Raw genomic sequence first — 26,924 nt, 5'->3', positions numbered from 1 at the left:
CTCCTATCTTTGAAGACTTCAAAAATATATTAGTTCAAAATCCATTTCTTGGTTCCCACTGAGATTTAAATTACCTGAAACTAATAGCCTCACTGCAAGAGTTCTATTCCATGGCTTGTAAGTTGAATTCACCAGCATGACATCTATGTTTTATATATGTAAATTCCACAGGTTTACTGTAAATTCATGGCATCAACAACACTGGTTGCCTAAAAGATTGGTACTGCTACTGAAACAAATACACAAAATGAGACAGGAAGTAGCCATAATTTTTCTTGCTTGCCTATTTTATTGTGGTAATCATGGAAAAAATGGAGATTGTCTAGAGCACAAAAACTAAGATAGCAGCTGAAAGCAGTATAAACTATAAGAAAAAGAAATATTTGCATATAAATCAAAGCAAGCAATAAGGTTTACATCATGGTACATAATATAAAATTATTTTATTACAGAAGCTACTGCTTGCATACTAGCTTCGATTATTACATTTTCTAAAATTTGGCATAGACAATATTAAAAGAAAATTTACTAGCAATTACCTATATAGTATTGACAAGGGTTCTCCTTTACCTTTTGAATTCTTCCTAATACTATAAGGAGTCTAGTGTGCAAAACAAAACATTAAATTATTGCTGGAGTAAAGTAAAAGGATTAGTGTCATCAGCAGTGAAAGTAAAGCCCAGTGAGAGGTGTTTCAGTTTGGGGTTCTCTCATTTATCTTCTCTATGTATTTGTTTCCTCTGTTACATAGCTATGTAAATAACACAGCTATAACCATTGTGAGTGCTCATCAAATTGGAATCAATAGTTTACATTTTTCTTTACACAAACAGAAGCTGATCTAAATACATCTGTTATCTCTGCTGTAGTAAGAATTACATTTAGAATAACTAAATTATATTTGTTATCAGTTTTTATACTGTTGCAAAATGTGTTTACAATCCCAGCTCTTCACAACAGACATGGATAATTCCAAGTTCTAATTACCTGAAGCCCCTTTCTCCACAGTACCTTCATGACTCCCTGGTAATCAGATGAGCACTTACAGTAGGATAGTAACATCTTCACAGGTTATCAAGGGAGCATTTAGCTCATTTCAGCTGCCAAATTCTTGACTACTACTGCACTAAATAACTTTAATACTACATAATAGTGTAAAGTTTCACTGATGGCGATAGGGGACTTTTAGTACCTTTCTGTGGAAAAGGGCCTGTGGGTATAATCACATTTTGGATTACCTCCCTTGGTTTCTCCAACTCTACCTTCAAACACACACAGGTGTCCTTAACCTTGTGAAAGTTTCTACTTGACCCTACTCATCTACTTGTTCCCTGTAGTCCTCAAGGACATTCTCCTCTGCTCTTCCATTTGCTCCAGGGAGCTCAAAATTTTCTAAGGTTTGGGTTGTGGCTCCTATATGAGGACTGCTACAGTTTGAATGTTAGTCCCCTCCAAAGCTCATGTTGAAATTTGGTTGCCATTGTGGCGGTATTAGGAGGTAGGAACTTTGGGAGGTGATAGGGCTCTGGGGACTATGTCCCAATGGGTAGGCTAATCCCATTATAAAAGGGCAAATTCGGGGCCGGGAGTGGTGGCTTATGCCCGTAATCCCAGCACTTTGGGAGGCCAAGGCGGGTGGATCACCTGAGGTCAGGAGTTCAAGACCAGCCTGGGCAACATGATGAAACCCCATCTCTACTAAAAATACAAAAAAATCTAGCCGGCATGGTGGCAGGCACCTGTAATCCCAGCTACTCAGGAGGCTGAGGCAGGAGAATCGCTTGAACCCAGGAGGCGAGGCACAGATTGCAGTGAGCCGAGATCGTGCCTGGGCAACAAGAGCGAAACTCTGTCTCCAAAAAAAAAAAAAAAAAAAAGGCAAGTTTGGCCACCTTTCGTCTCTTTACCCTTCCCACCTTTCACCATGTTGAGGACATGGCATTGTCCATGGCACCCTCCAGAGGATGTGGCAAGGAGCCCTCACGAAATTCCATCACCTTCATCTTGGACTTCCTAGCCTCCAGAACTGTGAGAAAATACATTTCTGTTCTTTATACATTACCCAGTCTCAGGTATTCTGTGATAGAACCACAAACAAAAACAAGGACTCACAAAATAACAACTCTTACTCTTCCCTTTCACCTAGTATCTGTTCAGACTCTCCAATAGCTTAGCAGATATTTCTGCTTATATTTGATAACTTCTACAAACCAAATCCATTTTTTCTGTCCAAAACCAAAATCCATTTAACTCTCCTCCTAACAACAATAGCAATGACTGACATTTAATCCTCACAACATACCTTGGAAATAAATACTATTTTTGTCATCTCATTTTATAAATGAGAAAACCAAGATTAGACAGCCTGCCAGGGTTCAAACCCGGGCAGACAGACTCCAGAGATTGCCTTCTTAACCACTGCTGCTCATCTTTTCTGAGATGATCTGACTATGATTCAGCCAGCCTTACAGAAATTGCTATTCTCCAACTGTAGTCAAGGTCCAGCCAACATTTCCAAGGTTTCCACTCTGCATTGATGATTTACTACACAATAATTCAGTATCTAGACAGTTAAGACAGAATCCACTGAAGTCCAGCTTTATCATCCAGGCCCTGATGGCCCTCACTGTTCTTCAAACTTTTGGACCATATTCCATCATGTCTTCTTCTAATTAAGCAAGTCCTATACATAGTGCAGGGATAGTAGGAAAGAGACAGACGTTTGTTTTACTATATAATCACCTTCATTTTTTTTCAAACTGCACACTTTTTTAAAGCCCTGATAGTCACACAAATGAGTTTTACTTCACTCATTTAATTGTGTATGCTTATATTTATACTACTGTTTTTACATGGGTTTGAGAAATGTTTTAGTGGACAGAGGAACCTTTTCCTAAAGTACCAAAGCTGAAGGGACTATATTTCAATCAACATTACCAATTCCATATATCTATAACTACAAGAAATCAAAGGCCAGAATGTTTCTTGATTCAAACAAGTAGACAATGAACACATAAGGGTGGTCATAATATGGATCTTAGTATTTTAATAAAAATAAATGGCTAATTCATACAGATGATACACATACTAATCCTGTTACTGTATTATTTTTAGCAAGATGAGATAATTTTATGTCTGTAATTATGTAATCTGTCTTTGTCATTATTTACAAAGAAAATGCATGCATCTATGTGGAATATTAAATCCCAAGCAGCTGGAAAGCAGATTGATAAAGCAAAATACCTCCTTACCTAAAAATCGGAAAAGAATGAGACATTTTAGGAAAATAAAATATTCTGGGGAGATCAGAGTATCCATTCCAATGCACCTATTTTAAGATTTTAGGTTAAAATATGTCTCTGTCTGTCTACAATGTACTATTATACTTCCCAGTGATCTGAACATGTTACAATCTGCTATAGATATGCCTGGGATATTCAGATGCAGATGGATGGTAACTAGGGCCAAATGACCGACCAGTGTGTGTTACAGGTTCTACATTCACACAATATCCTTAGCAGTTATTTTAAGATAACCAGCAGATTTGTTTATACAGTCAGAAAACCCACAGAATAGAGGAGTGATTCCCAAAGGAGGAAGGGAGGGAACTTTTTCAAGTTACAAGTATCTGTCAACAGAATCAAGACTGGGAGGAGGGGGAGTAGGCTTCTCAAACTGGTGACATCACTCATCTGCATGTTGAAAACTCACAGAGGCAATGCCTTGTGACCTTGCCCTTTGGTCCTGGTTACTCCTTGACCTGCTGAAATAAAGAACTCTTCTACATATGTCTTCATTACATTTATCTCCATCCAACTAGCTTGGTCACTACTCCTAAAGTCCATCAGAAAATTGTTACCACCATCTCTAGTTTGCATCTGCCAGTGATGGCTTTAATATCTACAAGCCATTGATGTTAACACTATGAATGATCATGTTCACTCTCTTCCTTCTTGGTCTCTTAGTTTTTTCCTTTGTATCTTCTGTCCAAGAAGCCCTAGGCTTCTGAAGTCAGTTACCAGCTAGAACATGCCTTTTTCTCTTGTCGTTAAACCAATGACTTAACAATTAAAAATGTAATTCCAAAGTCTTCTTTAACTCTGGTTGGCCCTCATGTTCTCCTTTTTTTCTCCCCCTCCCTCTCCACATTTTAGTCACAAATCAGATATTCAGGGCTTTTCTCACCACCACAGTAGATCCCCACACCGTCCTTTATTTGTAAAGTGGTATCTGTTCTGGTTGTTTTACGAGTATCACAAGAGTTATCCTTGGCCTACTAAGATTTCACTGATTGTATGCATTGAATGATTAATACCGAATAATCCCTTGTGGAGAAACAAAATACTTTAAGAGACGTTAACAGAATTGCAATTTTATCAAAGCAAATGCTCCATTTATAAAGGTATATTGAAAACTAGAAAATGTGGCTTCCCCCATCCCCTTACAAAACAAATACATTTATCAATAGTCTACTCTAACACTAACCCAAGTAGACTATATACCCCAGGGGTCTTCTTCTCCCTGCCCCCACCCCAGTACCTACAAAAGTAGCCGGCACGTTCTGTAAGCACTCAGTAAATATTTTAAATAAATAATTAAGAAATATTGGCCAGGAGTAGCGGCTCATGTCTGTAACCTCAGTACTTTGGGAGGCGGAGGAGGGCAGATCGCTTGAGCCCAGGAGTTTGAGACCAGCCTGGGCAACATGGCGAAACCCCGTCTCTACAAAAAACACAAAACAAGGCCGGGCGTGGTGGCTCACGTCTGTAATCCCTGCACTTTGGGAGGCCGAGGCGGGCGGATCACAAGGTCAGGAGATCAAGACCATCCTGGTTAACACGGTGAAACCCCGTTTCTACTAAAAAAATACAAAAAATTAATCGGGTGTGGTGGCGAGCGCCTGTAGTCCCAGCTACTCGGGAGGCTGAGGCAGGAGAATGGCGTGAACCCGAGAGGTGGAGCTTGCAGTGAGCCGAGATCGCGCCACTGCACCCCATCCAGACTGGATGACAGCAAGACTCCGTTTCAAAACAAACAAACAAACAAAAATACAAAACAATTGGCCGGGTGTGGTGGCATGCACCTGTAGTCCCAGCTACTCGGGAGGCTGAGATGAGAGGGCAGTTTTAGCCCAGGAGGTGGAGGTTGCAGTGACCAAGACTGTGCCATTGCACTCCAGCCTGAGTGACATAGTGAGACATTGTCTCTACAATAAAATAAAATAAAATAAAATAAAATATTTAGAATAAACAGTGAGGTTTATATAGTATTAAGTACTAGTATAAAAGTCACAAAAGATTCACACCTTTGAAATGAGGGGAACTTGTGTACTTTTAAAGTCACTATATGATTTCTATACTTCTTTCAACAGTATTAATTTTATTTCTTGAAATTTAAGTCTATTTTATAAATATATGTGTTTCAACACATTTTAGTGTTAATTCAATCTCTCTCACTATTACCACGTAACAGTTATCTGGTGTACTATTTTGCTTAAGCTATTCTCCTTGCATAAGAGAGCTATAAATAAAACCTTAAAGAATTAATTTAATATTAGTTGTTCCATACATAAGGAAATTATCTCATGTTTTACCTTCATCCATAAAATACTTATATATATACATATATAAACTTTTTCTTTTTATTTATGTGATATAATGTTTGTAGAAAAATAGTATGAATGTCGATCCAAGGAATAATTTCGGCAATTAGAAAATGTGACCGAAAAATTATTTTAGACCTAAGAGACAGTAGTTAATGCTTATATAATGAAATTTCAGAAACGCTTTATCCTAATTACTCAAAGTAGACTAATTAGAAGGGCAGAAATCAAGATATGGATATCAAATGGATAGTGAATGTGGTGGAGGTAATAAGGATAACCCTCTATTAAAAGGGAAATGTCTGTGTTGGAAGGGTAATATTCCATGAGTATGGAGGAAACATGAAAGGCTACAAAACTTTTGGTTAAACTTTACCATGATCTTATTGACAATACAAACTCTAACATCAGCTCAGAAATACAGTATTGCCATGATATTGTTGCCCTCCTAAAGGCTGCTTGACCACTTGTCCACTATCTATAGTTTAGTCCCACAGATTTACAGCTTAGTATACCTGCTGCTTCTCATGACCCCTCAATTCAGACCACTAAAATTATTCTTGTTTTTACATAAGAGCAGTAAGAATTCCCAATTTTCACCATTTATCTTATTTTTATAAAGATCAGAGGCCCGGCACGGTGGCTCACTCCTGTAATCCCAGCACTTTGGGAGGCCAGAGGCGGGCAGATCGCCTGAGGTCAGCAGTTTGAGACCAGCTTGACCAACGTGGCAAAACCCTGTCTCTACTAAAAATACAAAAATTAGTCGGGTGTGGTGGTGGGCACCTATAATCCTAGCTACTCGGGACACTGAGGTAGGAGAATTGCTTGATCCCAGGAGGCGGAGGTTGCAGTGAGTGAGATTGAGCCACTGCACTCCAGCCTGGGAGTGCAAAGCGAGACTTCATCGGAAAAAAAAAAAAAAAAGATCAGGGAGAGCTAGTTTTAAAATCCTGACTCAACAGGGCATGGTGGCTCACGCCCATAATCCCAGCACTTTGGGAGGCTGAGGCGGGCGGATCACGAGGTCAGGAGATCGAGACTATCCTGGCTAACATGGTGAAACCTCGTCTCTACTAAAAATACAAAAAATTAGCCAGGCATGGTGGCACGCACTTATAGTCCCAGCTACTTGGGAGGCTGAGGCAGGAGAATCGCTTGAACCCAGAAGGCAGAGGTTGCAGTGAGCTTAGATCGTGCCACTGCACTCCAGCCAGGGCGACAGAGTGAGACTCCATCTCAAAAATAAAAATAAAAAACAAAAAATAAAAAAATAAAACCCTGACTCAATGTCCCATGATAGCAAATACAAATGCATTTAAAAGTGCCATGCACACATACACACACACACACACATATTTTAAATAATGGGTATACTAAATTTACATATTGAAATGGACATTTTCTGTAAGATCAGTAGTTTTAAAGCTTTCTTCCCCAAGACTAAACATTTTTTCAAGCATATTAAAGTAGTGTTCCATTAGTGGGGATTGATTTATAAGTCAATTGAAAAGAACAATGAGACTATTTGAATAAACATTAACATCTAACACCAGGCATTTTATTGAAGAGCTACGGTCCTATTAAACGAAACATCCAGATGACTTACACATTTTGTTTTAGTTGTATCATACAAAGAAAATCCAGATTTTCACAAATGAGTATCTACAAATCTTAACAGTTAAAATAGCATCTCTTGCAGTCTTAGACTACCTCGCCATTAAAAATGCAAAGATAAACTACATTCTGGGTTGTACACAAAAATGAATTAATCTGGTCTTACAAGTTACTAATTTTGAGGTCTTTGAACATGGGTGCTATTTTGCAAATTTTTAAAATAAATAGAGTTCTAAAACAGAATTGGAAAAAAATGTAGAACTTACGAAGTACCGCTGCAAAAGCCTAAGGTGAACAGCTTTTTACAAGAAACATAGGCTGAAAAGCATTGCTCTGGATTATTGAACACTATGGCAACATACATTTCTATATGTAAACACCATAATTTTTTTTTTTTAGAAAACACATTTGTAGGTATTTATAGATTCATGCTTGATAACAGTTAAGGATAAGCCATCATGACTTTTTAAACAATGGAAGCCTGAAAATGAAGATGGCTAACGGCATTCTAATTCAAGTAGCAATCTAAAATAAGATTTGTATCTGATAAGATAGAAAAGTAGATTTTAATGTTTAAGATATTCAGAAGAATTATGCAGCAATGAATATAAGTAAGGCCTAAATATAACAAATGCAGTGAATAAATGTATCACATCAGACATTTCATTACTTCAAATTCCACTGCACCTGTCTAATGTTTTCTTCTGGGGGAAAAGTAGAACTGCTTCTAGATGAGACTTAATGAGTTAGTATGGGTATAGTTACCTCATAAAGTAAAAACCAACAGATGTTAATGGTTTGATTTCTTTATTTTATGTGTTATTTTCAGTAAACAATTGAATGGATTTTATAGAGTTTCTATCAATAAGGTAGGGCAGTTAATTGAATTTAAATAAAGAATCTGTGAGTCCATGCTGATATTTCTTTTAAAAAGTCAAAGAAGGGAAAAGAGGTAAGGGAAAGTTCTACTTTACAGAAGAATACCAGATGATAAATACAGAAGTAACAATGAATTAGAAAAATCACTATTTTGTAGCAATCCTAGTTATAATTCATTCAGGCAAGAATCTCATCAACAGATTTTAAAACCATGTGAAATGTTTCAGAGGAATAGGTTATTTACATGATCTCAAAGTATTATCCTACATATCACTTATAATTACAAAGACAAATAGGGAAGATACCTCTCCAACCAAATGATCACACGTAACATCATCAATAATGGAGCAAACTGATATCCCTGTGCCTCCTGATGTGATGTACTGAGGAAGAACATCACCTGTGTAGCATCCTTGCCCACAATGTTTACCCTGAATCATTGTTTCATGGGGAAACAATGAAACCAACCCACTGAGAAACATTTTGCAAAATAAGTGGCTTGGTCTCTTGAAAATGTTAATGAAATGAAATTTTTTTTAAGTCTAGGACTTGTTCTACAGAAGATTAGGAAGATATGACAAATAAATGTAATGTGCAATCCTTGATTAGATTCTAGAAAAAAAGAAGTTATAAAGGGCATTACTGGGATAGTTGGAGAAATTTGAATACGGGCTCTATATTAGGCAACAACATTATAATAGTGATGAATTTCCTGATTTAATAATTAAACTACGCTTATATAGGAGAAAGTCCCTGTTCGTAAGAGAGACATGCTTAAGTATTTAGGAGTAAAGTGTTACAAATAGGCAACTAAGGCTCAGAAAAGGCAAAAAAGAAAAAAAAATTTAAAAGAGAATGATAAAGCAAATATAACATAATGTTAACAATTTTAAAATATGGGCAAAAGGTCTATGGCTATTCATTGTAATATTCTTACAATGATTCTGTAATTACATTGTAATTACAATGATTCTGAAATTTCTAAAATAAGAAATTAGAGCAAATAAAATTTGGCAGTGAGTTACATATTCAAAAATAAAAGGACAAAATGGAAAATGATGAGTTGATGTCCTTTGTAGGGACATGGATGAAGCTGGAAACCATCATTCTGAGCAAACTATCGCAAGGACAAAAAACCAAACACCACATGTTCTCACTCATAGGTGCGAATTGAACAATGAGAACACATGGACACAGGAAGGGGAACATCACACACCGGGGACTGTTGTGGGGTGGGGGGAGGGGGGAGGGGATTAGCATTAGGAGATATACCTAATACTAAATGACGAGTTAATGGATGCAGCACACCAACCTGGCACATGTATACATATGTAACTAACCTGCACATTGTGCACATGTACCCTAAAACTTAAAGTATGGTAATAATAAAATTTAAAAAAAGGGACAAAATGGGTAACCATTGAAGAATTGATCAATTTCTTTAATAAAGGTATTACTGCCAAAATATCAATCTTGTTTTAACTCATTTCAAATAGTTAATTTGTTATATATAAAAAGCTTAGAAAAAATTCTGGGTGATTTTAATCAACTTCCTAAAATGTGATAACTCAGAAATAAAATTAAAATTATGCACTTGTGTACTCACACACAATCTGATGTGACATTTTATAAATGGACTACATTAAAAACAAAAGCATGAAATTGTTTTAGCAGCCATTTCAGCCCAGTCATCTGTTTAATACAAGTAAATTTTCCAAATGAAGATCTTGCTTCATTTGCAATGGTAATTCAATAGAATCCCCCGTCCCAAAATAATGAAAACAGAGGTTTACAAGATTTCCTGAAACTTATTGATATGTTTCTGGTACTACCTATCCACTCTACACCTCTAGATTTTTTCCAAATTATTCCCATCTCAAAAACAAGAAAAATGTATTATTATAATTACTAATCTGAGAAAACTGAGATTCTGTTGTTTTACATCTTGATTGCAAATTGTGTATAATTTTAATCAGATAAAGGGATAAATCCTAAACATTTTTCATTAGGTTTTTAAAGCTATCCAACAAAACACATAAAAATGGCCTATGACTACTGACATACTCAAACATTACTAAAGATAAAATTATGCCACAACTATTCAAGGCATAAAATGCTTCTAGATACTGAATTTCCAGTAACCAGACTATAATTAAATGAAGTGAGGGTGCCAGGATTTATTAAAATACTACTTTGCTATTAGAAGCTATCATCTACCAAAATTATCTGTATCAGTGTACCTTATAATAAAATAGGAATTCATTTCTGAAAGGGAAGTATAGCTACAAAAAGTGGTAGAATTCTAAAAGTTTAACTACACAGGTGACAAATGATTAAATATAAACGTACCAAATTACTAACAATAGTTTATGTAAAGCTTATAGGCAATTGTTTTGATTCCTTCTCCTTAACTGCATTCTCAAATTTTCTAAAATGTATTGAACTATTCTTATAATGAGAATAGCAAACTTGAAAAATGATTTGCTTTAAATCGCATAGTTGGTTTACATCATATCTTTTAAGGAAATATGGGCTTTTGTATTGAAATATTTAGTAAACTTAGGAGGAAAAAAAAGTCAAATTCTTCACTACCGCAAATCTCAAAGTACTACTTTACCATTTCTGAGTTCATGTGATCTTAGTTTAGAAACAGTCATTAAGTCCCAAATTTATACACTATATATAATAATATTTAATTTAATAATATTTATACAGTATATATAATATACCTGGAGAAAAGAGCTCAAATGAAATAAGAAAAGCAGCCAGGCATGGTGGCTCAGACCTGTAATCCCAGCACGTTGGGAGGCCAAGGCAGGTGGATCACTTGAGGTCAGGAGTTCGAGACCAGCCTGGCTGATATGGTGAAACCCCATCTCTACTAAAAATACCAAAATTAGCCAGGTGTGTGGCGCACACCTGTAGTCCCAGCTACTCAGGAGGCTGACACAAGAGAATCACTTGAACCCAGGAGGCAGAGGCTGCAGTGAGCAGGGATTGTGCCACTGCACTCCAGCCCGGGTGACAGAGTGACACTCTGTCTCAAAAAAACAGAAAGAAAAGAAAAAAGAAAAGAAAAGAAGAAAAGGATACCATGGTTATGCAGCTTAAAATGCAAATATTTTCATATTTAGATGGAAGATTAGGGATAATCTTCACAGTTGCTTGTGGCTTTTCATAAAAAGGGTAACTTTACATGTAGTCTGTAGCCTAGGGGTTATCTTAAAAGACGTCAGCTTTTACAAAGGTTATAACTATAACTGGCTTCTAAACTAACACTGACTAATAAAGGAACGAATGCACTGATGTATGTGTCACTAAAAGGTGGCAGTAGTTGTGGTTCAACACATTCTTCAAAAATATATATATTAGGAATTACCATGAGAATCATTTTCTTAACTGATTACTATAATGATTTAAATGTGTACTGTGTTTTACAGTTTACAAAGTATTTAATAACTCTATTAGGATGACAGAGTAAGTACATATAAAGAGACTTAGGCTCCAGAAAGGCTGAGTGTGTTTTACCCCAAATCACTTAGCCATTAAGAGAGAGAGCCATGACCTAAACCCCAGGTCTTCAAAGCCCAAATATTATGATTTTCACTGTGTTTTAACGTATGCTCTAAGCATCCATTTCATGTGGTGGTTTTTCTATGGGTATGATTAACTTCGTACACCAAGCTGTAAGCGAAAACAACTGGAGAAAAACTCCAGGTGAACACTCAAGATGTTTCTAGTTGGTATGATGAAGAGCTATCTTTGGAGTTTCTTAGATAATGTGAAGAGAACGGGGAGAAAAAACTCTCAATTTTAGTCACATCTGTATACAAAAAAATAACAATCACCATCAATAGAAGAGGCACCACCAAAACTGAGGAACTATACACACACACACACACACACACACACACGTTGAGTAAAATAAGAATGAGCATTTAGATTGGGTGTATTATCAAGTAGCATTTCCACTTCTGAGGCCCCAAACTGTAGACACTCTAAAAGCAATTAAAAAGAAGGCAGTATTATATGGAAAAATTAAAGGAAGTGGGAGAAGCAGCAGCTGAGGGACCACTTAAACCTATGAGTACTCTAAGAGAGATTGCATGGGTGATGATGAACAACGGTCCTCAGCAGAAATAGAAAACTTACCAAGAGGCAAGGGACCTAAATTGCAATAGGAGAAATTTTATTTTATTCTTGAAAATAAAAAAAGATTTTAAGATGCTAGACTGCATTTCCAATGGAAGAGGACTTCTGTTTTGAGAAGCATTATAAAATAACTAGCAGCTTTCTGATTTCAGTTTATACACAGTTCAGTGTCAAAGGAATTGTGAATATGTAGAGATTGAACAAAACGATGTTTAATTATTTTATTGCTGTTATAGCCTAGTGTATTTTAAAATGTCTAAAGTGTATTAAGACATGGTCCTTGCCCTCTGAGAGCATATAAGCATTTTAATTACACAGTATTATTTAAACAAAACTAATGTTTAATTGAAATTAATTATAAAAGGCAAGCGTGCATAAGAAAGGTGAACACACAGATGGAAAAAAAACTCGAAGAGGCACAATGGTTAATCTATTTCAGACACAGGGAAAATGGCTTAGAATTATAGGCCATTGCTAAAAATGGGATTCTTTCTAATATTTATGTATCTTTTTCCTCACATTTAAATTGCTGAGTATATGGTTTATCTGCATTGATGTTACCTGTTCGTGAACATCTGCTATGAAAGCCACAAAGACCATGTAGGCAGAGTCATTTTTGGCCCATTGAGCAACACGTGCACAGAGGTCTTTAATTCTCTGTAATGTAGCAGCTTTTCCATGGGCAAGGTTCTCTCTGTGTGGTAGGTATGACTGTAGGTATTCTCCAGTTGGCAGAAAATAAGAATTGCCTATTAACACATGGTGAAAGACTAAATATTAACAGTGTTAGAGAGGATGAACACCTGTGGTGTCAATTATTATCCACAACTGCCTGAAATCCACCAAATCTTACTTAGTTATTCGTTAAGAGGCCAAGCTCTGAAGTCAGTCTGACTGGATTCAAATCCCAGCTCTCCCACTTACTTACTATGTAACCCCAAACAATGTACCTACTTTTCTAAGCCACACTTTCCTCATCTATAAAATGGGGGTAATAATTCTTATGAGGATTAAATTAGGTTTTACATGAAGCTTGCCTAGCACAGTTCTTGGCACTTAGTGTTCTCTAAAAGTTCACTATTATTCAGTGTTAAGTACAAAAAAATGGCTGTTATATACTGTATTAGTTTGCTAGGGCTGCCATAATAAAATACCACAGACTGGAACACAAACAACAGAAATTTGTTTTCTCCCATTATTTTTTTGTTTTGCTTTGTTTTTTGTTTGTTTGTTTGTTTTTTGAGACAAAGTCTCACTCTGTTGCCCAGGTTGGAGTGCAGAGGCACGATCTCAGCTCACTGCAACCTCTGCCTTGGTTCAAGTGATTCTCATGCCCCAGCCTCCTGAGTAGCTGGAACTACAGGCATGTGCCACCACACCCAGCTAATTTTTATATTATTAGTAGAGATGGGGTTTTGCCATGTTGCCCAGGCTGGTCTCAAACTCCCGACCTCAAGTGATCCGCCCGCCTCAGCCTCCCAAAGTGTTGGTGATTACAGGCGTGAGCCACCTCGCCCAGCCCCTCTCCCCATTCTTGACATTAAAAGTACAAGACCAGAGTGTCAGTAAGTTTGGTTTCTTCTGAGGCCTCCCTCCTTGGCTTAGAGATGGTCATCTTTTCTCTCTGTCTTCAAATGGCCTTTCCTCTGTGTCTGCACACAACCCTGGCACCTCTCTGTGTGTCCAAATGTCCTATTACCAGGACACCAGTCAGACTGGATTAGGGCTCACACTAAAGGCCTCTTTTTTTTTTTTTTAACTTAACACTTTAAAAGCCCTATCTCTAAACACAGTCACATTCTGATATGTTAGGGCTTCCACATACGAATTTGGGGAGGGCGGGGGGAGGAGGGGGACACAATTCAGCCGGTAACACATAGCTTTTCTCATTCCAAGCAAAACCACTACACAAAATAAGAAAATCTGAAATAATTTTGGGGAAGAGCCTGAGTTCTCTAGTAATACTTCTCTGCTTTCTAACACAGAGGCAACCTATTTAAGCTCATTTAACTTTGGGAGGATAGACAGAAAGATGGATAAATAGATACAGAGAGACATATATAAACACATAGAATACATGTTATATCTTGGATACAGACACCAATCACACTTCGTAGAAGAGCTCTTTGAGTGGATAAGCACCCTGCCAAAAAAGCATCATAATCATCAATAAAAAAAATGATTTACCAGAAATATACAAAGCAGTTATGTTCTCCAAGCACAAGAGTTACATTGCACAAGCAGTTATTTTCTCCTTAGATCACAAATTCATTACAGAAAAGAACCATGACAGGTTACTAAAAATTTACAAAGAGATCAGCATAAAAAATGAACCCAAATGCTTTTAATATCTTTGATGCTGTTAAAGTTCACTTTTTTCTATATTGTTTTAATAGGTAATTATGGCTGCAACTATAAAAGCACATGCAATTAATGTAGTAATCATGGTATCCGAATTACGGTGACAACAGTAAAAAAAATTACTCTAAATGTCACTGGTCACATCACCATTATTTAGCGATGCAGACCCAGAAAGCATTTCACACAAGCATATAAACTAGATATTAATACAAGTTATGAATATCATGTATCATTTTTAAATGTTATGAATATCAGTGGACCACTGACAGGAAATACCTTGGTCAGTACAAACTACTCAAAAGACTGTCCATATAGCTATCAGCCAAAAAAATCTCCATGGGACAAGGTCAGACTCTAACTAGCCTCCAAGAATTTGGGGATGGAGGCAATGTCTTCTGAAAAACTGATGCACGAACCTACAGAAATACATATAACACGTAGCTTAAATGAGGAAATACATGAAGGGCTTTAAACACTCTGAAACACTTCATAAATCTAAGGCGGCCTTTTTCTTTTTAAGATTATCCTATTCTACTTATTCAAAGGAACTAATGTTTGTTCAACCAAACAGTCCTTTCCAAACAGATAAACAGACAAAAGAAACTTGATTAACTAAAATGAAAAATGGAATCAAATATATGATAAAAGGGCCCAAAATTTTATATACAGTAGCTAAGCTTTTTTTTTTGAGACAGGGTCTCAACAGTGTCACCCAGGCTTAAAGGCAGTGGCGCCATCTCGGCTCACTGCAGCCTTGACTTCCAGGCTCAAGAGATCCTCCTACCTCAACCTCCCTAGGAGATTGGACTACAGGAGTGTGCCACCACACCCAGCTAATTGTTTTATTTTTTTGTAGAGACAGGGTCTTGCCATGTTGCCCAGGTTGATCTTGAACTCCTGGGCTCAAGTGATCCTCCCATCTCACCCTCCTAAAGTGCTGGGATTACAGGCATGAGCCAACTACATCTAGCCTAAGGTAACTTCTAACCATTGATTGTAATCTGATTGTTTCCTCTTTTTCCCCTGCTGACAAGGCTATCTGGATAGAGGAAACATTGCCTCATAAAAAAATCCCTGTTATGCCACTTTAAGTTTTATAATGGCAACAGCAAATTTTATACAGAGCTTTTAAAGGATATATATTGTAGAGACTATATTACTTAACAACAAAAACACACAAAAAAAGACATCATATAATTACCTCATTCTATATAGATGATCAAAATTTTTTCCATTGTTAGTAAAATAAACCAATCCAGTATAAAAAATAATGGCTATACTAGTCTTAAATGTCTTATATCAAGCATCAGATTTTAAATTGATTCTTTTACTGATTATATACACAGAAAAATATCCTCAATAGAAATATCCAACATGATCACAATCAAAATGCACAGCTAATGAATTTGTGATGCAAAATCATACATGAAATATACATCTTTTCATTTCTAATATCAGGATATATTATAAAACATAATGACCCCTATTCATAAATATTAATATAATCAATTTTCAAAATATATGTCTAAACATAATATTAATATTCATGCTGTCTTTTAGACATTTCCAAATGCCCAAGGTAAGATGACTTGTTAATATTTCAAATCTATATTTCAGCATTCATTGAACAATGAATTTAATCTGGCATGATGAACTAATGCAATTTATGACAATGCACTGGAAGGGAAGGAACTGATAAGATAGTGTTCCAAAAATGAAGGGAAATTCAAATAACAAAACCTTTCAAAACATATACAGATACCCCTATCCAAAATAAGTATAATATACAAGTTAGCTTGCAGTGTTAAAACATTAGGAAATGGGAAAGTAGCTACTCATTGCACATAATGAATGTGAAATTAGAAAAGACTGAAATTGGTACTTTAATAGTGTTTGTGCTATTTTTAAAAGATCACTTATAAAATACCATCATTAAATAGTTTCAGATCTTATTTTCATCTGATCACCAAATGAGTTTTTCTATTTTATATATGCTAGTTTAAAATAATGGCATTATTTTTATTCTGACTGAATTTAGATTTTTAACAAAATTATTACCACCATAAAACTAAACAGTAGCAACTATCCTACAATTTCTAAACCCATTTAAAAAAATCAAATTGGAGCCCAAGAACACAATGTTTTTTCATCACATAGCAGCTACTTCAACCTTCAATAATCAATGTTTTGTCTCCCCCTTCTGGACTACACAATTATAAAAAGGAGAAAAAAGGAAAAATAAGATTTAATCTTTTTTCACAGAACATATTCAAATAATTGGCCTGACAAAAGTATAATACTACATGAGGTAATTATCAAATACTATTCTATAAATAAACTAATAAAACTTCAATTTATTAATGTAGTAGCAGCTTAACAGCCTACAAAGCATGCTGCCACACTTGGTGGTATTTTAGGTATATTACTATTAGGTAGCTTATAGTAAGTAATACATAGATAACACTAAATTTATTATTTTAAGCCTGATCATATGTTTATCCTTTTTTTTTTTGAGACACAGTCTCGCTCTGTCACCCAGGCTGGGGTGCAGTGGCACGATCTCGGCTCACTGCAACCTCTGCCTCCCGGGTTCAAGCAATTCTCCTGCCTCAGCCTCCCTAGTAGCTGGGATTACAGGGGCCTGCCACCAGGCCCAGCTAATTTTTGTAGTTTTAGTAGAGATGGTGTTTTACCATGTTGGCCAGGCTGGTCTTGAACTCCTGACCTCAAGTGATCCACCCACCTCAGCCTCCCAAAGTGCTGGGGTTACAAGCGTGAGCCACGGCGCCCAGCCATGTTTATACTTTTAACAGAAACTTACTCTCAGTATTACCTTCATCATCAGCCTGGAAGAGGGCCGGGTGGGGGGTGGGAGTTCACTTGGCTCTATTTTGAGAAAACTCTTGCAACAGTCATTCAGTTAGTGCTCATGATTCCCATGCTCCATTAGGGCAAAGAAGCATGCATTTGTATCTGACCTTCACTATTATTGGCTTGTTTTTTTGACTGAGATTATTAGTAACATTGCAAAAGGTACAAATATGACCTCTTAATTTTATGTCAGATGGTTTATCTGGTAAACAATACTACAAGCCACCAAAATGATTCACTCTTCTCTATCTTGGTCCACTGAATCATCTACAAGTATACTTGGCCTTCAATACCTAGTAAAGATATTCAGGCTTCAGCTTTTAAGCAGGTAAATGTTATTAGAATGATCAGCAACATATTCAGCAACAATATACAGAGAGTACATTTAAAATGGTAAAAGCAGTAGTTAGAAACAGAGAACCAAATTATAAAATTATACTGCTAATGCTGTAAGAGCTAAATAAATGTTCTTGCATGGTGATACCTTTACTTCTGCTATTGTGATTCTAGTAATTTCTCCCTGATTAACGTATCTAACTGAACTCAATCTTCTTTTACTCCAAACTCGGTCTTGTCCCTGACTACTCTATGAATGCTCAAGTCATTTTGGTCACCCATGCTTGAAATTTCAGTCATTATTGATTCATACATCTCTTCTGCCCTTTTAAAATCATTTGCTGAGGCTGGGATATTTTACTTCCACAGTCTCTGTCTCTCATCTACACCCTCCATTTACTTCCTACTAACCACACTCCAGTTCAGCACCCTTATTACTTAAACTACAGCAACAACCCCCAGCTTGATCTCCTTGCCCTTATATCTAACCTCTCCAATTTCCACTGCTACCTTTATCTTCCCCAAATACACCTTGGATTTTGTCGTTCCCCGGCTCAAACCCTTCCAGGGCTCCTGGCTGGCTATTAAAGTGACAATTCTTCAAAATCTCTCTCCTAAAATGACCGGAACCTACCTTTCCAAATTAACAACCCACTAACTATGCTTAACATATGTTTTTAGTCACCCTAACTCTTGGGATTAAATACCCCCATACTTTCCCTTGTTCACCCAACTCCATGCACAGTGACCTCTGCTATTCCTTCAGATACTCCAAGCACACTCCTGCCTCAAGGCCTTTGCACTTGATGTTCTCTCTTTCCTAGATATTTGCATGGCTCTTCCCATTTTCATTCAGGTCTCCTTTCAAATGTCATTTGCCCAAAGAGCTCGCCTATCTAAAATACCACACCCCAATCACTTTCTGCTTTCTCTAATAGCGCTTACCTGCATTATATTTTATATGTGTCATATTGTCTGTTTCTTCATCTTGAATGTAAGTTCCATGAAGACATTATCTGTATGGTTCATCATTCCAGCACCTAGAATAATGCCTGGCACTAATAAGTACCCAGTAACTTTGTGTTCAAGAAAGGAACGAAACTGAGTCTAGAGAGGTTTACAAGGCCACAGGGAACGAATGAGTAGTGAATCAGGATTCAAACTCAGGCTCTTCTGATGCAGAGACAAATGCTTTCCCAAAAAGCCGTTGCTGCTGCCAACTTATTAAATTACCTCTTATTTAAAATTATAAGGTCTGGTCATTACAATGCTTGCTATTTTCCAACTCTCATATGTAATCATATCAATTCTTACTTTTTGTCACAGAAGAATGCTTATTTTTCTACCTGTGGATAAATTATTCCTGGCTCGCAGTGAAATCAAATCAATCATTTTAGCTGTTTTCTAAATCTGTTTCATGCATTGTTACTAAATAATAAAAACAATTTATTTTGCTTCACAAAATTCTGCAACAGTTATTTAGAACGAGAAGCCATTGAAAAAAGTAATTCAGTTTTATCTCTTCCCTACTCCAAATTCTCTTTGCTATTTCTAGAGATCTACCAGAAAGATATTTTATCATTTCCCATCACAGACAGTATCTATACCAAATCCTCAACTATTTTATTAAATCTTTAAAATAATCTTGTCAATATTAACTTGAGATCATATACGATTTTACTTTTTTCCTCAAAGCCCAGCAATAATCCACACCATATAACAAATAGCTTCCAATAAACAGGCAAAACATTCTCCTTCCAGCATCCAGTTGAATCCTTCCCACCATTCTTGACCCAGAATAAATCCCATTTTTCCCTTTAAATCTTCAAATAGCAAACATCTTGAACACTGAACAACAAAAAAAGGCAGCTCAGTCTTATCTCATTTTACCATGTAGTCTTTATGTTTTATGTCTTTCATATCAAGCATTTTGTAGAATTCAAGACATTTAACAAAAATGTAATTCAGACCTACTATTTGCAAGATTCTTTACATGTTAAATATATTAAACATAAACAATATACTTCAAAAATATCACAAATTTAGTATTATTCTCTTCATTTTATCAATGAAAAGACTGAGATTCAGAGAAGTAAATTATCCAAGGTCACACAGCTAATATGTGACCTTGGATAGCAGAGACAGAATCTGAAACCAGGTCCATTTGCCTCTAAACCCATGATTGCTATTAAAATTTGCCTTCCTTCATAGAGTCTGTATCGTGGATATACAAATACTCATAGTATGTGAGACAGTATTATTCAAGGATATAAATTACTACAGGCATAAAGTAAAATAGGAGTAGCCCTTAAGGAATATATAAAGAAACAGGAACTATAAGATAAAGTTAAGAGTGACTCACTAAGAGTTAAAAATGAAGTGCTATAGAAGTTCAGATATATTACTGTAGGTGGAAATGGGAGAGCGGATCAAGATCAAGATAGGCTTCACGGAAGAGCTGTGGAGGATGGCTAGAATGTTGACAAAGGAAAGAAAACATTCTACACAAAAAAGATCCCTTGAGCAAAGTCAGAAGCAATACTGCCTGAGGCTAAGGGGGTGGTTTTGTTCAGGTAACAGGCAGTTTCCTAGCTTGACTTTTAAAGTACAATTTATATAGAATAGTGAAAAGTAAAGACTGATGGTAGCTCAAGATCAGGAGGGCCTCAAATGCCTCCATTTCTGCTTCTAATCAACATTGGTTAGACAAACGCAAACAGGCCCATGCCGACCTCCTAGTTCATTACATATTCCATCTGTCGGATTTCAATCTAGCTTTCATATCACTCATTTTGGGACCAATGTATGTAATCTCTGGGCAACTGCAATACTTAAAGTGATTATTCTAGAATTTCTTTTTGAAACACCTCTATAAATTTCCTACCTGCCCTTTTTATCAATAAATAAACCTCTCCATCTGTTGAAGATTGAGACCATGATGCAAAAGCCCTTTTGTACCTGGTTTTCACCAGTGATCTTACATATTGTTTTCTTATTCCCTTTAGTTGCAGAAAAAAAAAAACAAACAAAAAACATTTCTTCCTTAAGACAACCGTCCCACCTAAACTCTAGAACAAACCCCTAATCATTTCCTCTAGAAGCTAATTCCTATAGTTTCTTCCCTTTATAGCAGGATTTGCAAACTCAAATGTGAGGAGGTCACAGATAAGACAATGGGTATGAAATAGTTTACATTGTGGATCAAAACATGTAACTCATTATACTGTTTTTCAAAACACTCTAGGAAATATATATGTATGTGTATATATATATATATATATATATATATATATATATATATATATATATACACATATACACACTACATATAGCCTGCTGGCCTGCCATTTTACTATATTGCATCTTCAGGTCCTATCTTTATTCTGTTTACCTGTCTGTCTTCCCCATTAGACCTAGTTTCTAGAACACAGAAGCTGTGTACATTGTGGAAAAAGAACATATAAATGATTTATTATAATAAAATATGTTAAATATAACAATAGAGCTATAAACATGGTGCTATGGGAAGGAAGGAGTTACCTAGGACAGCTTCTTCTAAGACTGACAGGAAGCTTAATCTTGATGGATATTTAGGAGCTTGGTGGACACACTAAAGAAGAAAATGGCACTCCAGCTCCAAAAAATAGAACATGCTTGATTTAAAGGTATTAAAGAATAAGGCATGAAGGAATTGCCAAGTGTTCCTATGCAGATAGAAGACAGGTACCAGTAAGAATGACGCTGGAGATGAAACTAGAGAAGCAAGCAGGGATGAGATCACAAAGGACAACAGGGAGCCATTTGAATGTTTTGAGGAGGGAAATACAGTAGTCTCTCCTTATCCACAGGAGGTATGCCCCAAGACACCCAGTGGATGCCTAAAACTGTGGATAGTTTTGAAACTCTAGATATAGTATGCTTTTTCCTATGCATATAAACCTATAACATTTAATTTATAAATTAGGCACAGTAAGAAATTAACAATAGCTAATAAAATAGAAAAATTATAACAATATACTATAATAGAATTATGTGGACTGGATGTGGTGGCTCAAGCCTGTAATCCCAGCACTTTAAGAGGCCAGGGCAGGCGGATCGCTTGAGCTCAGGACTTTGAGACCAGCCTGGGCAACATGGCAAAACCCCATCTCTACAAAAAAATACAAAAATTAGCTGGGCATGGTGGTGCACACCTGTAGTCCCAGCTATTCTGGAGGCTAAGGTGGGAGGATGGCTTGAGCCCGGGAGATCAAGGATGCAGTGAGCCAAGATCATGCCACTGCACTCCAGCCTGGGCAACAGAGTGAGACCCTTTATCAAAAAAAAAAAAAAAATATGTGAATATGGTCTCTCTCTCTCAAAATGTATTATTGTGCTGCACCTCAGGTAACTGAAACAGAAAATGAAACCACAGATAAGAGGGTACTGCTGGAGCAAGATATCTGGTAACAGTGTAGAATATGCATGGGTGGGTGAGAGACTGAAGACAAGGAGACTGCTTGGTAGGCTACTGCAATCACAGGGGTGTTAATGATGACAGTCTGAACTAAGGAAGTAACAGTGTGGGTAATTAGGGGAGAGAGTTGGTACCAAGACTAGAAATACAGGCTGCTTCCAGCCCTTATTAAAATAAGCTAAAAATCTCTTATCTCCCCAAACTCGTTATTTAACCCCACCTAGCCTCAAAGTGAGGACTTTAATACAAGTCCTCACTGAATCACTCAAAAATCTCCTAGGTAGCTTCCCGAATAAGTCTCTCTATCAGAATCCAGTACTTCTTAAAGTGTGAAGTATACTTCTCAGACTACCTTAACAGAATCTCTGGAGGTGCTAGATAAAAACGCAAATTTCTTGGCCATATCCCAGGCCACCTGAATCACAATCTTCTTGGAGCAGGACAAAATTTGCATTTTCATGTACTTTCCAGTTTGAGAACCATTAGCCTAATCCAGCCTATCCACCTATCGAATTTATTTTTCTTAAACACTGCTTCCATCATGTTACCTCCTTGCTCAAACTAATTTATAATTTGCCGCCTGGACTTCAAGACCATCCTTCAACTTGATTTTTTACTCTTTCCAATATACATTCTTTGTTTCAACAAAGTCAACCTCATCTCTCACTTCCCTCTTCTCTGCCTCCACACACATGGTTTGGTTCTCTTCAGGCCTTTGCATTTAATATTACTTCCAGAATCTGAGAGTTTCTCCACAGTCTCTCCTCCCTAGCCAAACCCCAGCCATCATAACTAATTATTCCCTGAAAGCCCAATTTAAGTGCAGAAATTTACACAGATTTTTCTCTAATTACTCCAACCTTACTTCTCTCTCCTACTTATGAATTCCTATTACATTTATAGTCAGCATGCATAATTTAAGGTTTGATTATTTCAACACATATCAACTAGGTCCTATCTCATTCTTATTTTCCAGTCATCAGTGCACCTAGAATAATTCTTGGCATGTAATAAGCACTAAATAAATATTCGATTTTTAAAATTATCCTGAAAGAATGATGGCTTTTCCCCCAGATGTCTCGTGAATTTTAAAAAAAGAAGAGTAAGATAATGAAAAGAAGGAATCAATTTTTAAAAGCAACACAAACAAATACGTTCACTATTCTAGATACCTCAGTACTCGGTGATGTTAAAGATAACGTTTCCTACCACCCTGTTCTCTAGAGAGTGCTTAGTCATGAAGATAAGGTAATTACAAACAGCTCTCAATCACAGTACAGGCCACTTTGGGCGTGTTATGTAATAGTGTATCATGTAATTATAGCACTGAAATATAGTGCCTTGAATATAAAACCTTTAAATGACAGCCACGGAAAGAACCTTAAAAGATAATTTGAGCTAATCATTTCAATTTATCCATTTAATAATTGAGCCCCAGAGAAATTACATGACTTGCCCAAAGTAGCAAAGCTGATTAGTAGCATCCAACAAAGACAAGCACCCAGGCCTCCCGACTGCATGGAAAGGGTTGTTTTCATTACTCTATGTGCTCAGTGATACTGAAATCAAAGTGACATATTTTAATAAGAATTCCTGTTAGCATAAACCAACATTTTAGGATTCTCCTCCTGATAAATTGAGGTAAAACATACAATTTCATCAGAATCATAAAGACTGACACAGGCATAATTCCAAAAAAAAAAAAAGGTGAAAACTTCTAAGATAAAATATACAAGCATATTCTAGTTCTAAAACATCTCCCAAAAACCACAGAAAAAATACTTGCCCAGGCTAAATTCTAATCACCTGATCATAATATTCATCTCACTGCTTTGGTAAAATATATACCAAAAGAACCAAACATATAAAATACTACAAGCAAAAATCACAATTTACAAAACCACAAATTCATATCTAAGGGTAAAACACATCTTTTGTACTCACCGTAACTTTACTTCCAACTATCTGCATGCAGTGGTCAACGAAGAGTGGTTATGGTGTAAAAAAAAACAAACAGCAACAATATTAGTAGTCAGAAGCTTTTCACAGAGGTTAAGTGTTTAGTAAATTAGTAAATAGCTAACCCTATTTATATTTTTGATACTTTAGATATACAGGCTAAAATAGATACATCAATATTAATTTCTACTATGTTTTAAAAATGTGTAAAGTCTACAGAATAAGGATTCTCAAATAAGTGATAATTACTATTTGAGGATTTTTTAAATGTACTATAATGGGCTTCTCATATAGTATAATCTAAATATCAAGTTATGCAATGTTAAGTGTAATCAGGCATCAGATTTTTTTTACCAGCTCATAGTCCCTGAAAAAATTATCAATAGAAATTTTGTTTTTTCCAATATTGCCTTTTCTTTTCTTTCCTTCTTATGGCAGGTATACTATCAAGGTTGAAATAGTATACCTTCTTATGGCAGGTATACTATTAAGGTATTTTAGTATATAAATGTTACATTTAAAGTCATGCATTAAGTTCAGAAGTAAACTTTAGGTTGAAAACAAATATTTTTTATTGTTATAAATTTAAGATGTATAATACTGTTTTATATTATACTTGAAAATTATAAAAAAGATAGATTACTTATTATTCTAGTTTTCTAGGTAATCCTAGCATTTCTATTATAAGATCAGAATTTTCTACATAATGTGAAGACAAAGATGCATTTCACATCTAAACATGCACATGTTCAGAAGGAGGAAATAGTTCAAAAATTGCAGCTCCAACTGAGCTTTCCTAATGGATAAGTGATAAAAGAATTTCTGAGAGGCAGAATTGTGTTTAAGAAAGCAGGAAGTAAACTCATAGTCCTAAACATAATTTTATGCAAAAATCCAAATATAAATCAAATCACTGTTATCAGATTCCCACACTTGAATATCAAGCAGTGTCCAAAAAACAGCTAAGCCACAATACAAAACCATTAATCCGATAGCAGTTATTATCAAAATGTGTTCTATTTTTCAGCTAGTGCTTTAAAAATAAAAATCAAATTTAACTGAAACCCCAGTAAGAATCCTATGTTGAAAAGGATATCATAAAATACAAAATGATGACAGTTTCCAAGTAAATTATTTCAGAAGAATCCATGAATCTCAGAATAGAGAAGCAGCTTTCTTAAATATTCATTCAGTAGACTATTTACAAGCAGTGATTATTTAGTTGAATAAAAGCCTCTTTGGTGCCATTAACAGTCTTGTGAATTAAAAGATATGCTATTGACCTCAATTATTTCCTCCCACCAAAAAGACAGAGGTCGTATTTGTCCCTTGTTTATTTAGCACAGACATGAGACTAACAAAAGAATGTGAGCCTGCGTTAACAATTAAAGCAGGTCTATACTCAGTGAAACAACCAGAATATGGCCCATTTAATGATTCATTTGCATTGCAAAATAACTGCATTTAGCTAAAGCACAAACAGCAATAGATAAGATTTAGTACCCAACAGAAGCTAAGAGAAAATATTTTGGCCATTTCTGGGTTCAACTGTTTGATCATATCCAGATCATACCTGGAAAAGACCTGAAAGAGTATCTGATAATGACAAAAGCAAAACCATAATACATGTATACACATACACATATAGATATACTGCAACTTTTAACTCCTCATTATACAGGTCAGTCTAACAAATCTGCAGATGTAGCTGGCATCACTATTTTAAATTATTTCCTACTGAGATTAAAAAAAAAAAAAAAACCAATGTTGCCTCTCAATGGTTCACATGTCTTAAAAAATATAACTTTACATATTTTAAAATTTCAAAGATTATGATTTAAATTCAAAATAAACCAATCCCTTAACATTCTAGGAATGACACTGGCATTTGACAAACTAATGTTGGGACTTCGGTGAATAACTTTTCCTCATAAATGTCTATATGTGCTGTTAAGTGCCCGTGAGATCCCCTCTAAATTACCAACATATTGTTTCAGAATTACCAATTGGTGGGACAACTTTTGCAATATTAACAAAGCTTGGTTTTCCATTTTCTGAAAACATATGCTGGTGTTTTGAAAATATAGACTCTTCCAGGTTATTTGTGGTCAAATTATCTACATATTCCTATTACCCTACGTCAGATCCATAACTACGCTTCCTACAATGAACAATGGAGGATAAAATGCAGAAAGAAGGTTCTTCTCCATCCCTCTATTTAAAGTTCATTCATCATGGACAGAGTTATTCAAACTTTTTCCTTTAACATTCACACAATTTAACATTCTCTATTATGGGACTTCAAGAAGAAAAAACTAAGCAATAGTTTGTATTATTATCTTATGGTTTCCTTTATAGTCTCCTTTTCCATGCTAATTTTAGCGAAGTTAATTATACAACAAAAGACTCTTGTTTGCTTTAGAAACAAGTTTTGACCACATATTGGTGTATAGCTTCATTTTACTTTTATGTCCTTACTCAGGAACCCAGGAGCATGATAGACATTTCTATCTAAAATTTGGTTTTAGATCCCATACAAAATGATTAATGCAGGTGTTAAACAGGGAAAATGTACGATTTATGTTTAAATTTAACTACAATTCTCACATGTTTTACATGTGACTATAAAACATTTTTCCACCAGGGACTCTAGCTCTTAACTTTGCTACCTCAAGATGAAAGCTGTGACTA

The 26,924-nt window shown here is 35.9% G+C and overlaps 1 protein-coding gene across 7 annotated transcripts in view; it reads right to left on the bottom strand.

Moving 5' to 3' along the window:
- The window catches only part of DIAPH2 (diaphanous related formin 2), a 905,937-nt gene that overhangs the window by 803,424 nt on the left and 75,589 nt on the right, over nt 1–26,924 (bottom strand). For 4 of the 7 annotated variants that reach the window (XM_054544831.2, XM_054544829.2, XM_054544833.2 and 1 more), the window contains one exon: nt 24,219–24,239. The exons of the other annotated variants lie outside the window; for them this stretch is intronic. In XM_054544831.2, the coding sequence (XP_054400806.1) occupies nt 24,219–24,239 (21 nt within the window). The remainder of the gene's footprint in view (nt 1–24,218; nt 24,240–26,924) is intronic. 7 annotated transcript variants of the gene reach the window in all.

The sequence above is a fragment of the Pongo abelii genome, chromosome X (genome assembly GCF_028885655.2).
Source record: "Pongo abelii isolate AG06213 chromosome X, NHGRI_mPonAbe1-v2.0_pri, whole genome shotgun sequence".
NCBI classification, from domain to species: Eukaryota; Metazoa; Chordata; class Mammalia; order Primates; family Hominidae; genus Pongo; species Pongo abelii.
Note: the sequence above shows the minus strand (reverse complement) of the source record. Positions and strands in the feature narration are given on the sequence as shown.